Source organism: Phasianus colchicus, chromosome 8 (genome assembly GCF_987193195.1).
Source record: "Phasianus colchicus chromosome 8, bPhaCol1.hap1.1, whole genome shotgun sequence".
NCBI classification, from domain to species: domain Eukaryota; kingdom Metazoa; phylum Chordata; class Aves; order Galliformes; family Phasianidae; genus Phasianus; species Phasianus colchicus.
In genome coordinates this window covers 14154363-14171632 of record NC_143443.1, presented here as the reverse complement: position 1 = coordinate 14171632, position 17270 = coordinate 14154363, and the positions used below count along the sequence as shown (strand labels likewise).

General features: G+C 38.7%; 1 protein-coding gene across 8 annotated transcripts in view; it reads right to left on the bottom strand.

Annotated features, from left to right (window-relative positions):
* KCNMA1 (potassium calcium-activated channel subfamily M alpha 1) overlaps positions 1 to 17270 on the bottom strand; it is a 446296-nt gene that overhangs the window by 13679 nt on the left and 415347 nt on the right. For 6 of the 8 annotated variants that reach the window (XM_090144991.1, XM_090144986.1, XM_090144987.1 and 3 more), the window contains 2 exons: positions 12133 to 12246; positions 8759 to 8889 (listed from right to left, as the gene is read on the bottom strand). In XM_090144991.1, the coding sequence (XP_090001117.1) occupies positions 8759 to 8889; positions 12133 to 12246 (245 nt within the window). Of the gene's footprint in view, positions 1 to 8758; positions 8890 to 11333; positions 11418 to 12132; positions 12247 to 17270 lie in introns of all 8 variants that reach the window. The other 2 variants (XM_090144990.1, XM_090144985.1) reach the window with 1 other exon arrangement.

Genomic DNA, 17270 nt, shown 5'->3' with positions numbered 1-17270 from the left:
TACTGTGCAAGTGCACAACTACCCTCAGTTACAGCTCACTGGAGAACGGTCTACTAAGAAATTATAATGGAGCCATTTTGCTCATTGTACTATAGATCTCATATTAAACAGAGAAATGAGAGTCAAATGTAAAGTGACATATCAAGGCAGGCACCTGTCATAAAGTTATTAATGGGAATAACATAAAATAAAATGAAAATAAAAGTAAGTAAAGTAAAACAAAATAAAATTAACCTCCCTAATGTCCATAACAACTAAGAAAAAAGGGGCCCAATTCTGACTTATGTGCCAACCACTAGAAACTCTAGAAGCCATAAACTGCAATGAAACTGGTGCAAAAGGGAAAAGAATCCAGTCTATTGTCAATGTAACAGAATGTTGTCATGCAACAAAGGCCTCCCACTGCTAGACAAATGCTAAGGCAAAGCTAAGACACTTATTAGCAAAGAAGGCAACATTTCTCTTTGAACAATGGCTTAATTTGGGTTTCAGACCATGACTGATATGGATGTCACCATTTAATCAGATGGATGAGTGCAGCCAAATGATTGTTTTTTTCAATTTCTATCGATGAGTGTAAGGATTCCAGCTTTCAGGATGGATAGTGCTAGCACTGCAGATGACCAGAAACTGCCCAGCTGCAACCAAGCAAGGATGGGTGAAAAGGAAGTGGTAGCTTGGCATCTTTTGCTAAATAGGGTTGCTTCTTCCCATACTCTGATTTAACATTCCTCAAGAAAATCCCATCTTTCTGTGCTTTTGATTGTCACAAAATTCATATTCCTTTTACAACCTCTTGCTGGTTTGGAATTGGGGAACATTCATCTTCATGTTTGTCTTTCCAATCCAAATCATTCCTATGATTCTATGATTTCTATGATTATAAAGCTGAAAAGCTGAACTAGCTGATATCCATTTCCTTTGGAATAATAATACACTGAAATTAATTTGAGAGTGATCTCGTACTTGCTCTGTGGGAGGGTACATGGCCTGGATATGCCAGTACTTGTAAGGAAGCACTCTACAGAATCACTTTGGAAAGGTGCTGCTGTACTTAAAGTATAACACGACATTCTTCAGTTATGGCAGTGAATTACTTTTCTTGGCTGTTAAATCGTAGCTGAAAATATATTTGTTTGCTCCTGCCATTAACTTTAACCCATAATGAACATCTGCATAGTGTCACTGTAATCAGCATCCACAGTGAGAATATGACACAATACCGGCTAAATAAAGAAAAAAGAAAATGCATCATAGACACTAAAAGCGAATAAATAACAAGGAAATTCTGGCACAGATATCTGAGCTAGCACTGCCACCTAGCCTATGCGCCTGAAGTGTAGAGTATCTCTTTCCAATGTTTTGGGGACCCTTTCCTTTTTGTTCAATTATTTTTTAAAGTATAATTACCAGAGTGCTTATATTTTGCAGTTGAGGGTGTCAAGCCTCTTCAACTAATTGGTCCTTTACAGAAAATTTAACTGAAAATTAGCACATCTTTTAATAACATTGCTTTAACTTTAATGGCATTTTGCATTTCATTTATAATTACTCTAAAATTGTCATTTTCCAAGCCATATCTGCCATTTTTTATGTTTGCTAGCATGTTTTTTTTTTTTTTTAATTAGTTTATTCTAAGAAGGCGACTCCTCCACTGCATGCAGGTTTTTTTTTTTAATGTCTTTATCAAATAGATTTTTTAACTTCTTTTCCTTTTCCAATTGGAGGAATTCTGATAAACAGATAATTTACATGGAAACATGAAGATTGACTAAGGCAACATCAAGGACTTCTACTAAGAAACAAACATGCCTTTGAGATTTAATGAAGAGCAGAAAAGTAACAGCAGGGTTTTAGTGTCTGAAAATGGATTGGTTCCCATAATATTATCCAAATTTTAAAGAAGTTTAGAGCAGTTTGAGCTAAAAGATGCTGTTTGCTGACTTGCACAAAAAGACTCTTGTGTTTCAAAATGTCCATATCATAGATTAAAACAGTTTCTTTTCTGCATAATGAGACTATGAGAAACTATGAAGAAGGGAGAACTCTTGAATACAAGATATACAGTAAAGTAGTTTTGAACTGTTATTCTCTTTCACTGTGATGCTTTTGTGTTTGTTTTTTGTTTTTGTTTTTTTTTTTAAAGAATAGGATTTTGTCATATAAAAGAAAAAGCAAGACCCAAGGTAAAAGCACAGGGAAATAAATTCTATGATACCGGCTGTTAAACTGTAATCTGTATCTGGAGATCCCTGCCTCTAAGGGCATTACTCTGGCACTATCTGGTAGGTATAACAAGCATGCCAATCTGATAGCTGTGACAAGCATGGAGCTTCTCCTAGCTTCAGGACCAAAAGGACACATGGACAAGCTTTGACTCTCAAGCTAACTTTGCAAATATTTAAAGGTACTGCATTTATAAAACTGATTAGCTCATTATCACTCAGAAAAGGAAAAAGTTCTCAAAAAAAACAACCAACCAACCAAACAAAAAACCCCACCAAATCTTGTTTCTCTTAGGCTGTCTTTTTTATACATTACAATCTAATGATTTTCAATTATGTTCAATTTGGTGATGAGAGCATACTTTGCTTTTCAGGAGTGGCCTCACCTTGAGGCTAAAAGATTGCATATATTCTTTCACTGGGCTTGCATGTGTTATGACATTTCAAATATTCGTATATCATTCAAGTCACTGATGGCAGTAGATGCCTCTTTGGAGACATAATAATGCTTAGCTGGCATGATTTAACAATAGTCAATGTTCACTTAAAACATGAACCATGCATGCAGTCTTCATACAGAGTACACTCACGCACTTCTGCTGAAGCCTGAGGAGACCTCTGTTACCAAGTCATTGAAAGGACAGTGAAGTTTTTTATTATCTTCTGAGCAATGATCTTCAAACTACCACACTGTGAAACACAGGCTTTGGAATATATTGCTTTTGCTGCAGAGGATAAACTGTAGACAGCCTGTAGGCAGTCTTTTGAAAAGTGAACTTTGTTAAGGCTTTTACCTTTGAAATAAGAAAATAACATGACTTCAAATTTGAAGTGTATAATATTATGATTTTATAGGAAATAACATGAAACCAGCAGAAGATAGTGCCTTCCAATTAACATGAAACCAGCAGAAGATAGTGCCTTCCAATATTCAGATTTGAATCAGAAAGTGACCATACTTTCTGAGATTTATTAATCCACTATTCCTATATTAATACATTTACATAAAAAACAGGAATAATCAACTCCATTTAATACTATTGAATTAATATTCAATAACTTCATAGTTTAACCAAAATATCATATTTAGCAATGTGTCTTGTGAATACAACTTGCCATAGAACTTCATACAAAAGGATTACTGTGCAATACTTATTTTGCCTCTCTTTTTCTATGCATAAACCTCTATATGTAACATTTAAATTGTCTGGAAGTCAGAAAGAATACTGCATGCATAGGTATTATTCCACTGCCTAATCTTATTCTATTATCTAATCTTTCTTATAGCTGTTTTACTACAAAACTCCAACAATGTAAAAAGCGATTCATTCTTAATGGAGCAGTTAATCCATTGTGCATTTGTATTTTAGCCCATACGAGGCATTCACATTCCTGAAATAATAACAGAGATCATAAGTTGGAACTTTGCTATAAAAATTAAGTAACAATAAAATTGAATCACTAAGTGGATTGAATATTGAACTATTTTCTTCTCTTAAAATGAGCTGGCAAAGAACAGCATGAGGTGCGTTATTTCCTTGCAGCACAGAATTCCTGTGTAATTAATAGGATGAAAAAATAACTGTTGATCTCACAGTTTCAGATTTTGATTTTACTTTGCCACTACTGGGTAGAAATTAGGCAGAATAAATAGATGTTGTTTCCTAAAAATGAGCATACTCTAGAAAACAAACAAACAAACAAAAACCAATGAGATAATACAATGCAAGTAGATTAGTTTGAGTTTCCTTGGGAGACGCCTAAAAGGAACGTACATCCTTACCATGAGAATATGGATAGCAAAGGGAAACCATCTTGCACCATCTCACACATCTTACACCTTCTGAATGGTCAGGAAGAATGGTACTTTTTCAAGTGTTTACTAGATCTTTCAGGAACAAAACATACACTACCACTGGTATGCAAAGTACTGAAAAAAATGATTGGACGATGGGCTACTCTAACTGACTGAATCCTTAACTTGTCTGCTTGATTAGTATTTTTTCTAAGTCTGAATTTTCTACTCTTGTTATCAGATTTAATTCTCTAGCTTCAGGCTACACTCTCTCCAACATATATGACTACTTAGATGCAAAAATGCTTGAAAAAAAAAAGTCTCTGTTGAAGAAAAATATGTCAGAAATGGAGGGACATGTTGCCAAAAACTAGAAGTGTCTGAAAGGCAGCAAGAACTTTTAAAATATTGTGAGGATTATGTGACAAGTTCTGAGGAAAAATTCTAAACAGTAATGTCCTCTATTTTTCTTATTGAATCTCTGTTATCTAGATCATGTATTTTCACACAAGAAAGCAATGACATCCACAACCTTTTGCTTTCTTTTTGTGGGGATGCCAGTCATGATCAGAAGAATTAATACAACCCTGGAAATGGCCTTCAGAAAGATTCATCCAGAGACATTGCTTTAGATAATAATGTGAGTAGGTAAACAGTACTCAGTATAACAATTTGGAATCTTCATGTTAAATATTCCCATTTACAAGGAGAAAATGATAAATATATTATTCATAGAGATTTTAATTAGAGAAGGTACAAACTTTAGATGTGCTTGCTTAGGCTTTCTGAATTTGTCAAGTCTGCAAAACATGGCCAATAACTTTCAAAAAAATGTATTTTCTGAGTTTATTGCAAACTCCTAGGCTGCATTAGAATAAAATTTTATCAGTGTAGACTGATACTATTCAGCTGTGGATGGAATGTATAGGGAATATAGCAGAGAATACAAAAATGAAATATAGGTAAATAAATATGAAATATGAATGAAATATCAAATAACAAAGATCACTGTGAATTTTTCTTAAAAGCAAAAAACTTCATTCTGAATTTAGGTGAAGGTCAGAATTGGCTCTTGAAGAAATCAGTCTGCTCATTTTATGTGAGGTTTACAACAGATGATTGCTGGCAACATGAAACTGTATTACAGGGAGAGCTCAGAAAGCCTATACTCAGATTTTAAAAAGGATATGTCCTTGCTACTTCTAACAGAGCTTAAGGTTCCTCTGAAGTGTAGCTTACAGAGCAAAACTGTTCTGAAAAAAAGCCAATATGAAACAAGGGAGGATGAAAAGGAATATGACCAAGATGTTTGCTTTGAAACTGTACTAGAGCTGCAAACCAAAACCCTAGTGTAGGCATTACTAAATGCCACCATCTGTAGTTTCCAGCATGCACTTATGGCTTGATTCATATGACAACTCATTTGAAAAAGGGATTAAAACCTCTTTTCACAAAAGTAGAGTCCACTTGATGTGAACAATGGCTTTTGTATGGTTCTATCAGTGTTCTTCAGCACCCAGAGTACTGCTGAGGGCTAGAAGAAATTAAAAGCTTAAAACATGGTTTTAATCATGGGGCGGTTTACTCAGCCTCTGGCCTGTTGTCTGTCCATGGAACCCGCCTATCTCTAAGGGGGCAACGAATACTAGCGCAAGAGCTAGCGGGGCTTATAGAAAGAGCTTTAAACTAGCTATGAAGGGGGAAGAGGAAAAACCAGGCCCCGCAAGAGATGAGCCTAAGAGAACGATGATTAAGCTGGGCGGGAGGCAGACGACTCGACTGAAGTGTATCTATACCAATGCACGCAGCATGAGCAACAGGAAGGATGAGTTGGAAGTGACTGCGAATCAGGCGAATTATGACCTTGTTGCTATTACTGAAACATGGTGGGACCACTCCCATGACTGGAGTGCTGTGATTGACAGATGGTTACAAGCTCTTCAGAAGGGATAGACGAGGAAAGAAGGGTGGTGGTGTGGCCCGTTATATCAAAGACTGTTTTGATGTTGAAGAGCTTGGGGTTCATAATGACAGAGTTGAGTGTCTATGGGTAAGGATCAGGGGGAAGGCCTGTAGTGGTGACATCTTGGTGGGGGTCTGCTATAGACCGCCTAACCAGGATGAAGAGTTGGATGAAGCTTTCTATGAGCAGCTTGCGGAAGTCACGCGATCGCCAGCACTTGTTCTCATGGGAGACTTCAACTTCCCTGACATATGTTGGAAGTATAATACAGCACAGAGGAAGCAGTCCAGGAGGTTTTTAGAGTGCGTGGAGGATAGCTTCCTTATGCAACTGGTAGGAGAGCCTACCAGGGGTGGTGCCCTGCTAGACCTGATCTTCGCTAACAGAGAAGGACTGCTGGGAGATGTGAAGGTTGGGGACTGTCTTGGGCAGAGCGACCACAGAACTGTAGAATTCTCTATTCTTGGAGGTGTCAAGAGAGTGACCAGCAGAACTACTTTCTTGAACTTCCAGAGGGCGGACTTTGATCTGTTCAGGGCACTTGTAGCACGGGTCCCTTGGGAGTCACTTCTTAAGGGTAAAGGGGTCCAGAAAGCCTGGACGCTTCTCAAGACGGAAATCTTAAAGGCCAAGAACAGGCTGTCCCTGAGTGCCGTAAGGCAAGTCGTAGAGGTAGAAGACCAGTGTGGATGAGCCAGGAACTACTGTTGAAACTCAGGGAGAAAAAGAGAGTCTACGTCCTCTGGAAGAAGGGACAGGCTAGTTGGGGAGATTACAAGGAAGTAGCTAAGGTATGCAGGGAGGAAGTTAGGAAAGCAAAAACCCAACTTGAACTCAGATTGGCCACTGCAGTAAAAGACAATTAAAAATCCTTTTATAAATATATCAACAGCAAAAGAAGAACCAAGGACTATTCTCATCCTTTACTTGATGCAGCAGGGAATGTGGCCACTGATGACAAAGAGAAGGCTGAGGTCCTCAATGCCTTCTTTACATCTACCTTTAGCCAGACCAGTTATCCTCTGGCCATTTTATGCCCTGATCTGGAAATCTGGGACGCTACTCAGAAAGCACCCCCAGTGATTCAGGTGGAGACAGTCAGAGAACTCCTCCTCCATCTGGACTGTCACAAGTCCATGGGACCGGATGGCCTACACCCTCGGGTGCAGAGGGAGCTGGCGGGGGTGATTGCTGAGCCGCTCTTGGCCATCTGTCAGCGCTCCTAGTTAACTGGAGAGGTCCCAGAGGATTGGAGGCTTGCTGATGTGACTCCCATCTTCAAGAAGGGCTGTGTAGTCTACCTAGACTTCAGCAAAGCCTTTGACATGGTCTCTCACAGGCTTCTTCTGGGGAAACTGGCTGCCCGTGGCCTGGACAGGTACACACTCCTTTGGGTAAGAAACTGGCTGGAGGGCCGTGCTCAACGCGTGGTGGTTAATGGAGTCCAGCTGGCAACCTGTTTCAAGTGGTGTCCCCCAGGGGTCAGTACTGGGGCCTATCTTGTTTAATATCTTTATTGATGACCTAGACGAGGGGATTGAGTGTACCCTCAGTAAGTTTGCAGATGACACCAAGCTGGGAGGTGGTGTGGATCTGCCTGAGGGTAGGGAGGCCCTTCAGAAGGACTTAGATAAGCTGGATCACTGGGCTGAAGTGAATGGAATGAGGTTCAACAAGGCCAAGTGCCGGGTCCTGCACTTTGGCCGCAACAACCCCATGCAGCGCTATAGGCTTCGGGACGAGTGGCTGGATGATTGTGAAGAGGAAAGGGACCTGGGGGTGTTGGTTGATGCTCAGCAGAACATGAGCTGACAGTGTGCCCAGGTGGCCAAGAGGGCCAGCGCCATCCTGGCCTGCATTAGAAATAGTGTGGCCAGCAGGAGCAGGGAGGTAATCATCCCCCTGTACTCAGCACTGGTGAGGCCGTACCTCGAGTACTGTGTTCAGTTTTGGGCCCCTCACTACAGGAAAGACATTGAGATCCTGGAGCGTGTCCAGAGAAGGGCAATGAAACTGGTGAGGGATCTGGAGCACAAGTCCTATGAGGAGCAGCTGAGGGAGCTGGAATTGTTTAGTTTGGAGAAGAGGAGGCTCAGGGGAGACCTCATTGCACTCTGCAACTTCCTGAAGGGAGGTTGTGGTGAAGAGGGGTTTGGCCTCTTCTCCCAGGCAACGAACAGGACCCGGGGAAATGGCTGCAAGTTGTACCAGAAGAGGTTTAGGTTAGACTTAAGGAAGAACTTCTCTCAGAGAGTGGTCAGGCACTGGAATGGCCTGCCAAGGGAGGTGGTGGAGTCGCCATCTCTGGCAGTGTTCAAGAGACGTCTGGACGAGAAGCTGCGAGATATGGTTTAGTAGCTTGTGGTAGCAGTGGTAGTGTGAAGACAGTTGGACTAGATGATCTTATAGGTCGTTTCCAACCTTGTGATTCTATGATTCTATGATTCTATGGTTGATGCTATCTGTTACGCACAGTGAGCATAGACCAGTGCACTGAATTTGGGTTTCAGGAGATACAACGATTTTGGAAACTATTATCCTTTAAGGTGGACAAGAAACTCTGCTTTTAAAAACTGTGGGTTCATGGTGGTCCTCGATATCTTCTTTGCTTTGGATGCAGGTCTCTGGGTCCAACAGAAAAAAAAATCTAGTAAATGTTCTAGAATTTTCTTGACATTAGGAACTATATTCTCCTGACTACCCGCACTACAAGAATCACATTTTTTACTCTTTCCATAAGTCTGATGGAAAAAAAAAAAGGTTTTGTTGGCTTACTGCGCTCATGAGAGAGTCCAGCACGCTGACAGCAAACGCGGTTCCACATGCAAAGGGCTGTGTGAGGTACAGTTCTGTGTCTGGGTCGTCATCATCATCTTGGTCCAAGAACTGAACATTTGAATCATTTACTGAAAACAATAATCATAATAATACAGTCATAAAGTGCCTCTGGGTCACCAGCATATGACCTTACATATTACACAGTCAGAAAGAAAAAGGAACAGCTTATGTCTGGAAACACAGACTTGTGCCTTTGACGTCACTGAAAATGAAATCAAGATGGATGTGAAAATGTGCATTTACATAAAAATCTTTTGATCGGTATCTTGCTCATGAGAAGTGACTCTCGCTCTTGATAGGTGACTATCCCTTTGCTGTAAAAGTAGCTTTGTGGCAACGTCTGCCTGCACACAAAAGGGATCCACAGAGCTCTTCTATATACTGAAACAATCCTGGTATTAGTCAGGTATAGTGGCTAAGGTTGTATGCATGCACGTACAGTGAAATGTCATCACAAGACACCAAGTCAAAACCTCTTTCTAAAATAGAGGCTACCCATAAAACTCTGATTTAGCCCACAGGCATCTGCTAGATGTGTTGCTGTGATTCTTACTGGACTAGTGTTAATGCATTTACAGCTCAAAAGAGGATAAACATGCATTTATCTGAATGAATGAACAATATTCCAGCAATTCTGTTGCAGCAATGCCTTTTGCTCAAATATTTGTCTCTATAACCTCACTTCCACAAATTCTGTATTAGCTAGTGTGAAAAAGGATCTATATCAGACTGCTCTAGAGAAAAGCACAAAGTAATATTTGTCATTTAGACTTTCTCTGGCATTTTACTGTCACAGCTAAGCTCTGTGCCTCTACTTCACACCATTAAAAATAGTTGACATCAACTTATCAAGTGAATAATATTTCATTACATATTTAGTTTCCATATTAGCCCTCCTTAGATGAAAGCATGGACTGCTTAGCAATGTCACTGAAATAATATTTATCTTATTAAATGACAAATTAATTTAAAGTCCTGTGCAAGGAAGGAAACTCAGAAAAGTTTTTGGCATTTTCAGTGGCATTCTTTGACTACGCTCCTAATCCTTACATGAGCCCATCTGCTGACCCAAGTCAGGAAGCTTAGAAATCAACAGGAGAGCTGCTATTGGTCAGGTTTTAGCTTTGGACTTCTTAGTTTAGGAATTCTGTCTGCTATTCTGGTCATCCTGCGTAGCTTCATTTTCTATCTACTCCTTTCTCAACCTGTATATACAACCAAACGTGCCACGGTTTGCTAGCAAAACAGGAATATTTACAGATAAAGCCTCGTTACACCCCTCTAAAAGGGATGAGTGTTGCTATCTTTCTCTTGCTGAGCTAGCACTTGGCTATGTTCATACAGCAAATCAGGACCAGAGATGAAGTAGGATTTAAAAACCACATCTTCCCTCTTCCAGATGTAACCATGCAAACATAACTCCTCAGCATTTTAAATGGAGAAGTGTTCTTCTCCATTCAGCTCTGTGAGCTGAAAACTTTCACCCTAGTAAACGCCAATATCTACATTATTCCTTTCTTTATATAATGGCTATCAATTTATCCTCCAGGATTTTGAGCAAAATAGTATTTGAAAGCCTGACCTATCATTTCAAAATGTACTTTTTGAAGAACTCGTGCCTTAGTTTAATTTGCTCACTGTGACCAGGCACTATTGACAGTAGCGTTCTTTTTCCACTTACATCTGGCAGACTAATACCTGACTTTGACACTCGCTTACTAGTTATGCGTGGTGTCAGCTTCCACAGTACTACAAATCCAGTGTGAATCCTGTGAGTGCTGCTTTATCTCCAATATCTTTATCTGCCTGATGAAAGTTAGCTGTTACTAAGTCTCTGAAAGGTCTCCAGGCTGGGTGAGGTAGGCCTGGACATCTGCTGCTGCACCGCAGGAAATGCTAATCAAACACAGCTCGCAAAAGCTTCTGAGATCTCTCTTTATGGGGAGGGAAAAACACAGAAGCTTCAATGATTTTTTTGCAGCTTCAAAACCTAAGGTTCAGAGAGATGGCCTACTCCCCCAAAAAAACAAATAGCTGAAGGGAAAGTGTGGTACTGGGGGTTCATTTCTGATATCTTTTACTTCTTCTTTGACTTCCTCTGAGCACCGCTAAGGCATGTCCACCAAATTGACAATAGGCTGAAATAACAAACAGAGAAAGAGAAAAAGAGAGAAAAGGAGAGAAAAATTGGCAGGGGGAGGAGGGGCCCGGGAGGTGGGAGCCCAGGCCAGAGAAAATGAATTGGTGAGAGGTGCTATGAAAACAGCCGGCAGGTCAGACGAGTGTGATCAAAGGTTTACTGATGCTGCGTGAAAAAAAAATAAAAATCATTAAGATAGGCCAGAACAAGACAGTCAATTTCAACCAGAACCACAAATAAAATACATTCAAAGCAGTGCCATGAGGGTAGCCCCTCTGATACAGCCAGATAAATAAAGGAAAAGCTGATGACAGTAAGAACAACAACCACGGAAAATAAGACAGTGATGTGAAGGAAAAAGGCACTTCTTACCCAGTTCAGTTATCATTAGAATGTGGGTTCCACTGTTTTTTTCCTGACTGATTGAAACCAAAGGCAGAAGTTTGCCAGGCTTAGCTAATAAGTAAAGTATTTAGGGGGAAAAGAAAGTACAGAAAGAGAATAAAGTAAGGGAAAAAGACAGGTAAGGCTCTAAAAAATAAAACTGAAAAAGAAAATAAAAGGACAAAGGACTACAAATCAAGTTTGTATTTGCCATGAAAAAGCAGAACAGCTTCTGCACTTCACATCACACCACTTGACAACATAAATACCCACAGTCAGAGTGGAAATCAGAGCCTGGTTACCTACCATCATCATATTCTCAAGGGTAAAATATCTCATACTGTTATACAGAGTTTGGTTACACATGATTAAACAGTTCTGGACCATGAAGAAATAAACAAATAGCCTCTTACTATTGACTAAATGCACAGGAAATGTCTGCTCATACTTACTATGGGGTTTTTTGGGGATGTTCTTTTTATAACCTTATCCCAAAGAACCCTGCTTATTTGTTACATTAGGTAAAAAGCATCTTGTCTAATAGTTTGTTTAAAGAAAATGGAGAAAACACAGAGGAAAGAGAGAAATATATTTGAAATATAATTCAGTTATTCAAATAAAGTGAAACAGCTGTTACTAATCTTTCTTTGGAAGGAGCAATTCAAAAGAGTTATCAGAAAACATGGCAGTGTAAGATGCAGTATAGGGAATTTTCCTGATGCCACATAAGAAGGAAAGTGGGAAAAAGACATGGGAGTGTACACGATAGGATAAATGCTCTTCTTACCTAGCTCTGTTATAATAGGGATGTTGGCTCCTGTTGTAATGGAGGGTTGACGTAACAGGCCATGGACAGGACTGTTGTCTGGAGATGACCTATCCATACCAGGGGGTGTAAAGCCTGAAAAATAAAATAAAATAAAATAGAATAAAATAGAATAAAATAAAATAAAATATCAAAGATACTTAGACATTAAGTCTGTATAAAAATGAAAAAGACTTTTTAGGCTGATAGATATAATGACAGAAATTTTAAAAAAGAAACATCATCAACAAGGAATTTGCTCTCCATTAATTTTTTTAAGAGAAGAACAATAAAGACATCTGACTTTTTTTTTTTAAAAAAAAGATTGACTTAATTTCTTAAAAGCATAATCCTTCAGAAATATAGGTCATTTAAACAGAGTAAGGTAGTAATTTGGTAATTTGGTAGCCAATAGAGAAGCTGGAACACTTTTTTTTATCCTGGGTACTACTTATATCAAAACACACTAAATGTTTTGCTTGCTTAAATATAAATAAAAATTATAAACAGAAACACAAAAAAAGCAACTTCAATTTTAGAGAGGTTTATTTTTCTTTTCCTTTTAGCACTTGCCTTTGTTTTGAATGGGATAGTTAATTTTCATAGCTTCCTGACAAGTTAAACCACATTATTTCCTGAAGTAATCCTGAAACAAGCATTCTTTCTCAAATCTGAATTAAAATTATAGTGTTCTGTTTCTAAAACAGTAGTTCAACCCCAGTAGCTAAGTGTTTCCATTAGTAAGTCTGATGTTTGATCAACATGCAGGATTTAGGATTTGCTGTTTTTCAGGAGCAGTAAAACCAACAGTATTTTGCCTTTCAGACATACATTGCATATGAACATTTATGAAGATTACAGTTATAGAAATACTGAGATGGAAGGGTACATTCTAAAACAACAACAACAAAAAAAAAAGATGGAAGGAAAAAGATACAGATTTTCAAATGTTATGGAAAAGTGATGCATGAAAAGAAACTAGAAAGAGGCTTACCCCTTTGGGGATATATACGAAAGAAAGGTAGGAAAGAAAAGACATCAAGAGGCACTCAAAGGAGAAAAGATCTGGAAAGCAGCAAGGCTTATCTCTAGCAAACTAATAATCTTTATGTTTTCAGCCTGATTCTCTGCACAGTTTGAAATGAAGCTCCTGGAACTAAGCTTTTTTTCTTCTCTTTTTTTAAATTGCAAAAAATAAAAACCCAAAACAAAACAAAACAAAAAAACAACCTACGCAAAGCATTTGGAGTTTGATTGTAAGTGGTTGAATATTGGTAGTTATACAAAACCTTATGCAAGTTAGTCTAGAAATTCACAGTTTGGTATTTATTAAAGCTGTAGAAAGCACAGAAATTCTCATCTCATAATATCATTGGAGAGGTGATGGTGAACCCTGAGTATGTATTTAGGACCACATTTAAGACCACTGTTAAAACTGTGTTTTTAAGCAAATATTTGTCAGCTAGCAATAGGAATAAGCCACGCTTGCTTTAAAATACACATTTCTAAGAAATCTTTTTTTTAAATCACATTTTGCCTGAGTTTCTTGACTTCAGCCCAAGGACAGATTTCTGTCTCATTACTGACCTGAAATAATTTTGATATTTACATATGACAATTCTAAATTAATCCCATAAAAATTCCTGATGTAACTTCATTGTTTCCTTGCAGTGTGGAAACTTTTTTCCTCAGTTAAACTCATTGCTACAGTCATCTGCTACTGAACTCACAACAAGATGACATGGTTCTTTACCAACCAGAAGATCTCTAAACTCAACTGCATTTTTTAATGTGTAGTACTGACTTTATATTGCTTTTCATGAAGAATTTTCAATTCTTTTCCAGTGGCAATTACCTTCGCTATTAAATTGTCTCTAAACAAGTCAAACTATAAGGATCGCTTGATCTAGACTTTTTGATGCAATGGAATTTTTTATTTGATGTTCAGTTTATTTCTCCCTAAATCCTGTCTATATGAAATATATAATAGATAACTAATAAAACTAGAATCACTAAAAGACTTAGCCCTCCAAAAAGTGCCACTATGAATTCCCTATTTTCAGCATGAGATCTGTAAGGAGAGGATGTTATACAAAATCGCCAGTGCTTCTGCACAAGGTTTACCATTCTCAAAGAAAGTACACAGAAGCAAGCTAACATTCATCAGTTTAATAGAGAGGTACTCACATTACCAGGATGGCTGGCCGGTCAGTCTCCACCAAGATCTCATTACTGATGGCGGTCAGCTGGTATAGAGTCTGCCCTGGGACTACCCCTGGCAGATACCAGCTGTAGCAGGCCAGCAAGATGTCCACTAACCCAAGCACCCTAGGGTGGTACTTCTGCGGCCAGCCATGGAGGACGTGCTGCCCTCTTTTTCCTGATGGCTTCCTCTCCCTATCTCAGGATGCACTAACTAAAACATTTTTCATTGAATCAGACTCTCCAGATGATAAGAGCACATCAGTATTTCCCAGCCAGCTAAAAGAAAATTGAAGAAAGTTGGCAAAAATGCTTCAAAATGTGTAAATTCTTCTTACCCTCCTACTACTGCAATGTACACATGTGCAGGCATGTAGCCATGTGCGCACACACACGCTCTCCATACGTGGCTGTTTGCAACCACCTCTCCCTAACCCTTCAAATATTTGTCTTCCTAGACAAATGTCTGGAAGTGTTAGAAGATTGAAGTAAATGTGGCATTTCTGTTAGACACAGACTGTCAGGAGCTCTGTAATTGCACACTGCACACACAGTGCATTCAGTCTGAAATGCAAGAAGCATGTTAAAGGGATATTTTTTCTCCTTGAATGAAAAACAGACTCATGACTAAATATTTCTCATTCTATGATCTGGGAAGATATAAGAAATATTTGCTATTTTATAATTTCCCTGCCTGGGATTAATTCGACACCTCTACAAATCCACTTCTGAAAAATATACCACTATTGGAATATTTTCAGAAAAAGAAGAATTGGAATTATTAAAGATTTTGTGTGCCTATATTTAGAGTCACAAGGCATCATCCACATTCAAGCCACGCTCCTGCTCCCAAGTCATAAGGTAAACTCTATGGATAGGCTTTCTTTTTTTTTTTTTTTTTCCCTCTAGAAGGAAAAAAAAGTGCAGGAAAACTAACCTGCTTTATCAGAACTTTCATTTAAAGGCATGAAAAACTACAAGTGACAGCTGTGCAGATTCAGTGAATGTGACATTTTTGAATTTCTTCAACTTGACAAGTAAACACCTTAAATCGGTAATGCTATATGCATAATACATGACCTGTATTTTGACATCCATCATCAAATGCTGACTTGAGAAAATACAGGCTTGTACGTCAAGGAATAGCACCCATAAAGCAGGGAGAAATTCAGGTCACAGGGTATTAGGAAAAGTCTATTTCATTACAGAAGCTGAAACAAGCTAAGGCATCAGATTTAAGATCCATTTTCTGCTGTGAAAAGATCCAATTCCTCTGCACAGAGCATTCATTTAGAAATGACATGCTTTCCTCACAGCCTCTTTTCATTTTCCTTTTCATATTCCATTTTCTCCTTCAGTCCCCAAACCTTGTTCCATTAACACTCATAAAAATAGTAAAGCAGGGCTGATAGTTGTGATCTTCTTATAACCATAGTGTCTCCTTGCTCAGCAAACAACCGAGGGAGTTGCAGCTACAATTGCTCAACAGGATCAATCTCTACAGTAAAATTCACACAGCCTCTTGAAGCTGAAGTCATTGTGTAAGGAAATACAATGGCAACTGGGGGCTTCAGAATCAATCATTCAATCAATCAATCAATCTGGGGTCATCCTACTACAGCTGGCAGTGGTGCTAGCATCCATAAACTCCAAGGAAGGAAATGGCTTGGAGTTCAAAGTCAGGAAATTCTGGCACATCTTCACAGTGACTTCTGCCCACTGAAAACGCTGGCAATAATTATTGTTTGCTCTGCTTACACAAGGTTTGGAGAAACTTGTCTGATGGCCAAGTGATCTACTGATTGTGCTGGACACAAACGTGTTTTTTATTCTCATGCAGTTCACTTAACTGAATAACATCCTGTGAAATGCAGTAAGGCCTGCTCATGTAGCAGCAAATAGATCCTTTTAGTTTGCTGATGGGAGAGGTTTACTGGAGTTTTAAAATAGATACAAATTTGGCTGTTGGAAGGATGCACAATACTTCTGTCCCAGGGATCCAGATGGGCATATTCACAAACCAGATTTTTATGCTACAATTATTAAAAAATCTTCTGTTCCAAAGAGTCATAAAAATAGTTTATGGCTCATAGCCCCTTCGCCTTGTGCTTCCTTTCCCTTTCAAAAGATACATATTTTACTAAACTGGAACTATATAGGCAGAATGTAGTTTACCAAATTGAAAACTCTAAAGGTTGTGATCCTGTCATTAAAGTGCCTTGTAAATTGATAACCCTTTAATTACGGCTATTCTGGGGAAAGGTGCCAGGGGATTCACTGGCTAAAGCAAGCAGTGAAGTCCTCAAAAATATAATTTGTAAATCATACATGCTATGAACTAGCTCTGGCACACCTGAGAGGCATGAAATAGAAATCATATTTTGGGCATAGTCAAGTAGCACGCAGGCAGTGAACTGCCAAACACATCCTTGACAAGTGAACATGGAGGAATATGAGACAAGGATTTTCATTAAGCAGAGCCAGACAAAAAGAAATAATTCTCTTACAAAAGGACCTCATGTCTATATCCCTTTGCTACTGTTTGCTGACAATGTCCATTAATATTCTGTTGAATTCAATGTAATGATAGACTATACCTGTTATTCTCTGAAGTACAGCCATCGGGGTGCACCAGAAAAGTTCAGCAGCAGTCATGCAGCTAAAAAGCTGCTGACATTCATGGGAATCTGTTACAGTCATTCAATTTAGAAGCAGTTCTAGCTTCAAATGTCCCATGCGGTCTCAGAGAGCTGTAGTTTGGCCTCAGAACTTGAATATCCTAAATTCTGATATCAATTCTGACTTTTATTGTAATTTGTGCCTGAAGATCTAAAAATTTTTTTGAGATTATCTCTACAGGTCTTGAAGAGAAGAGGAATGCAGGAAAGCAGAAGTGCCTCTGTAATCTCCAAGCTCTC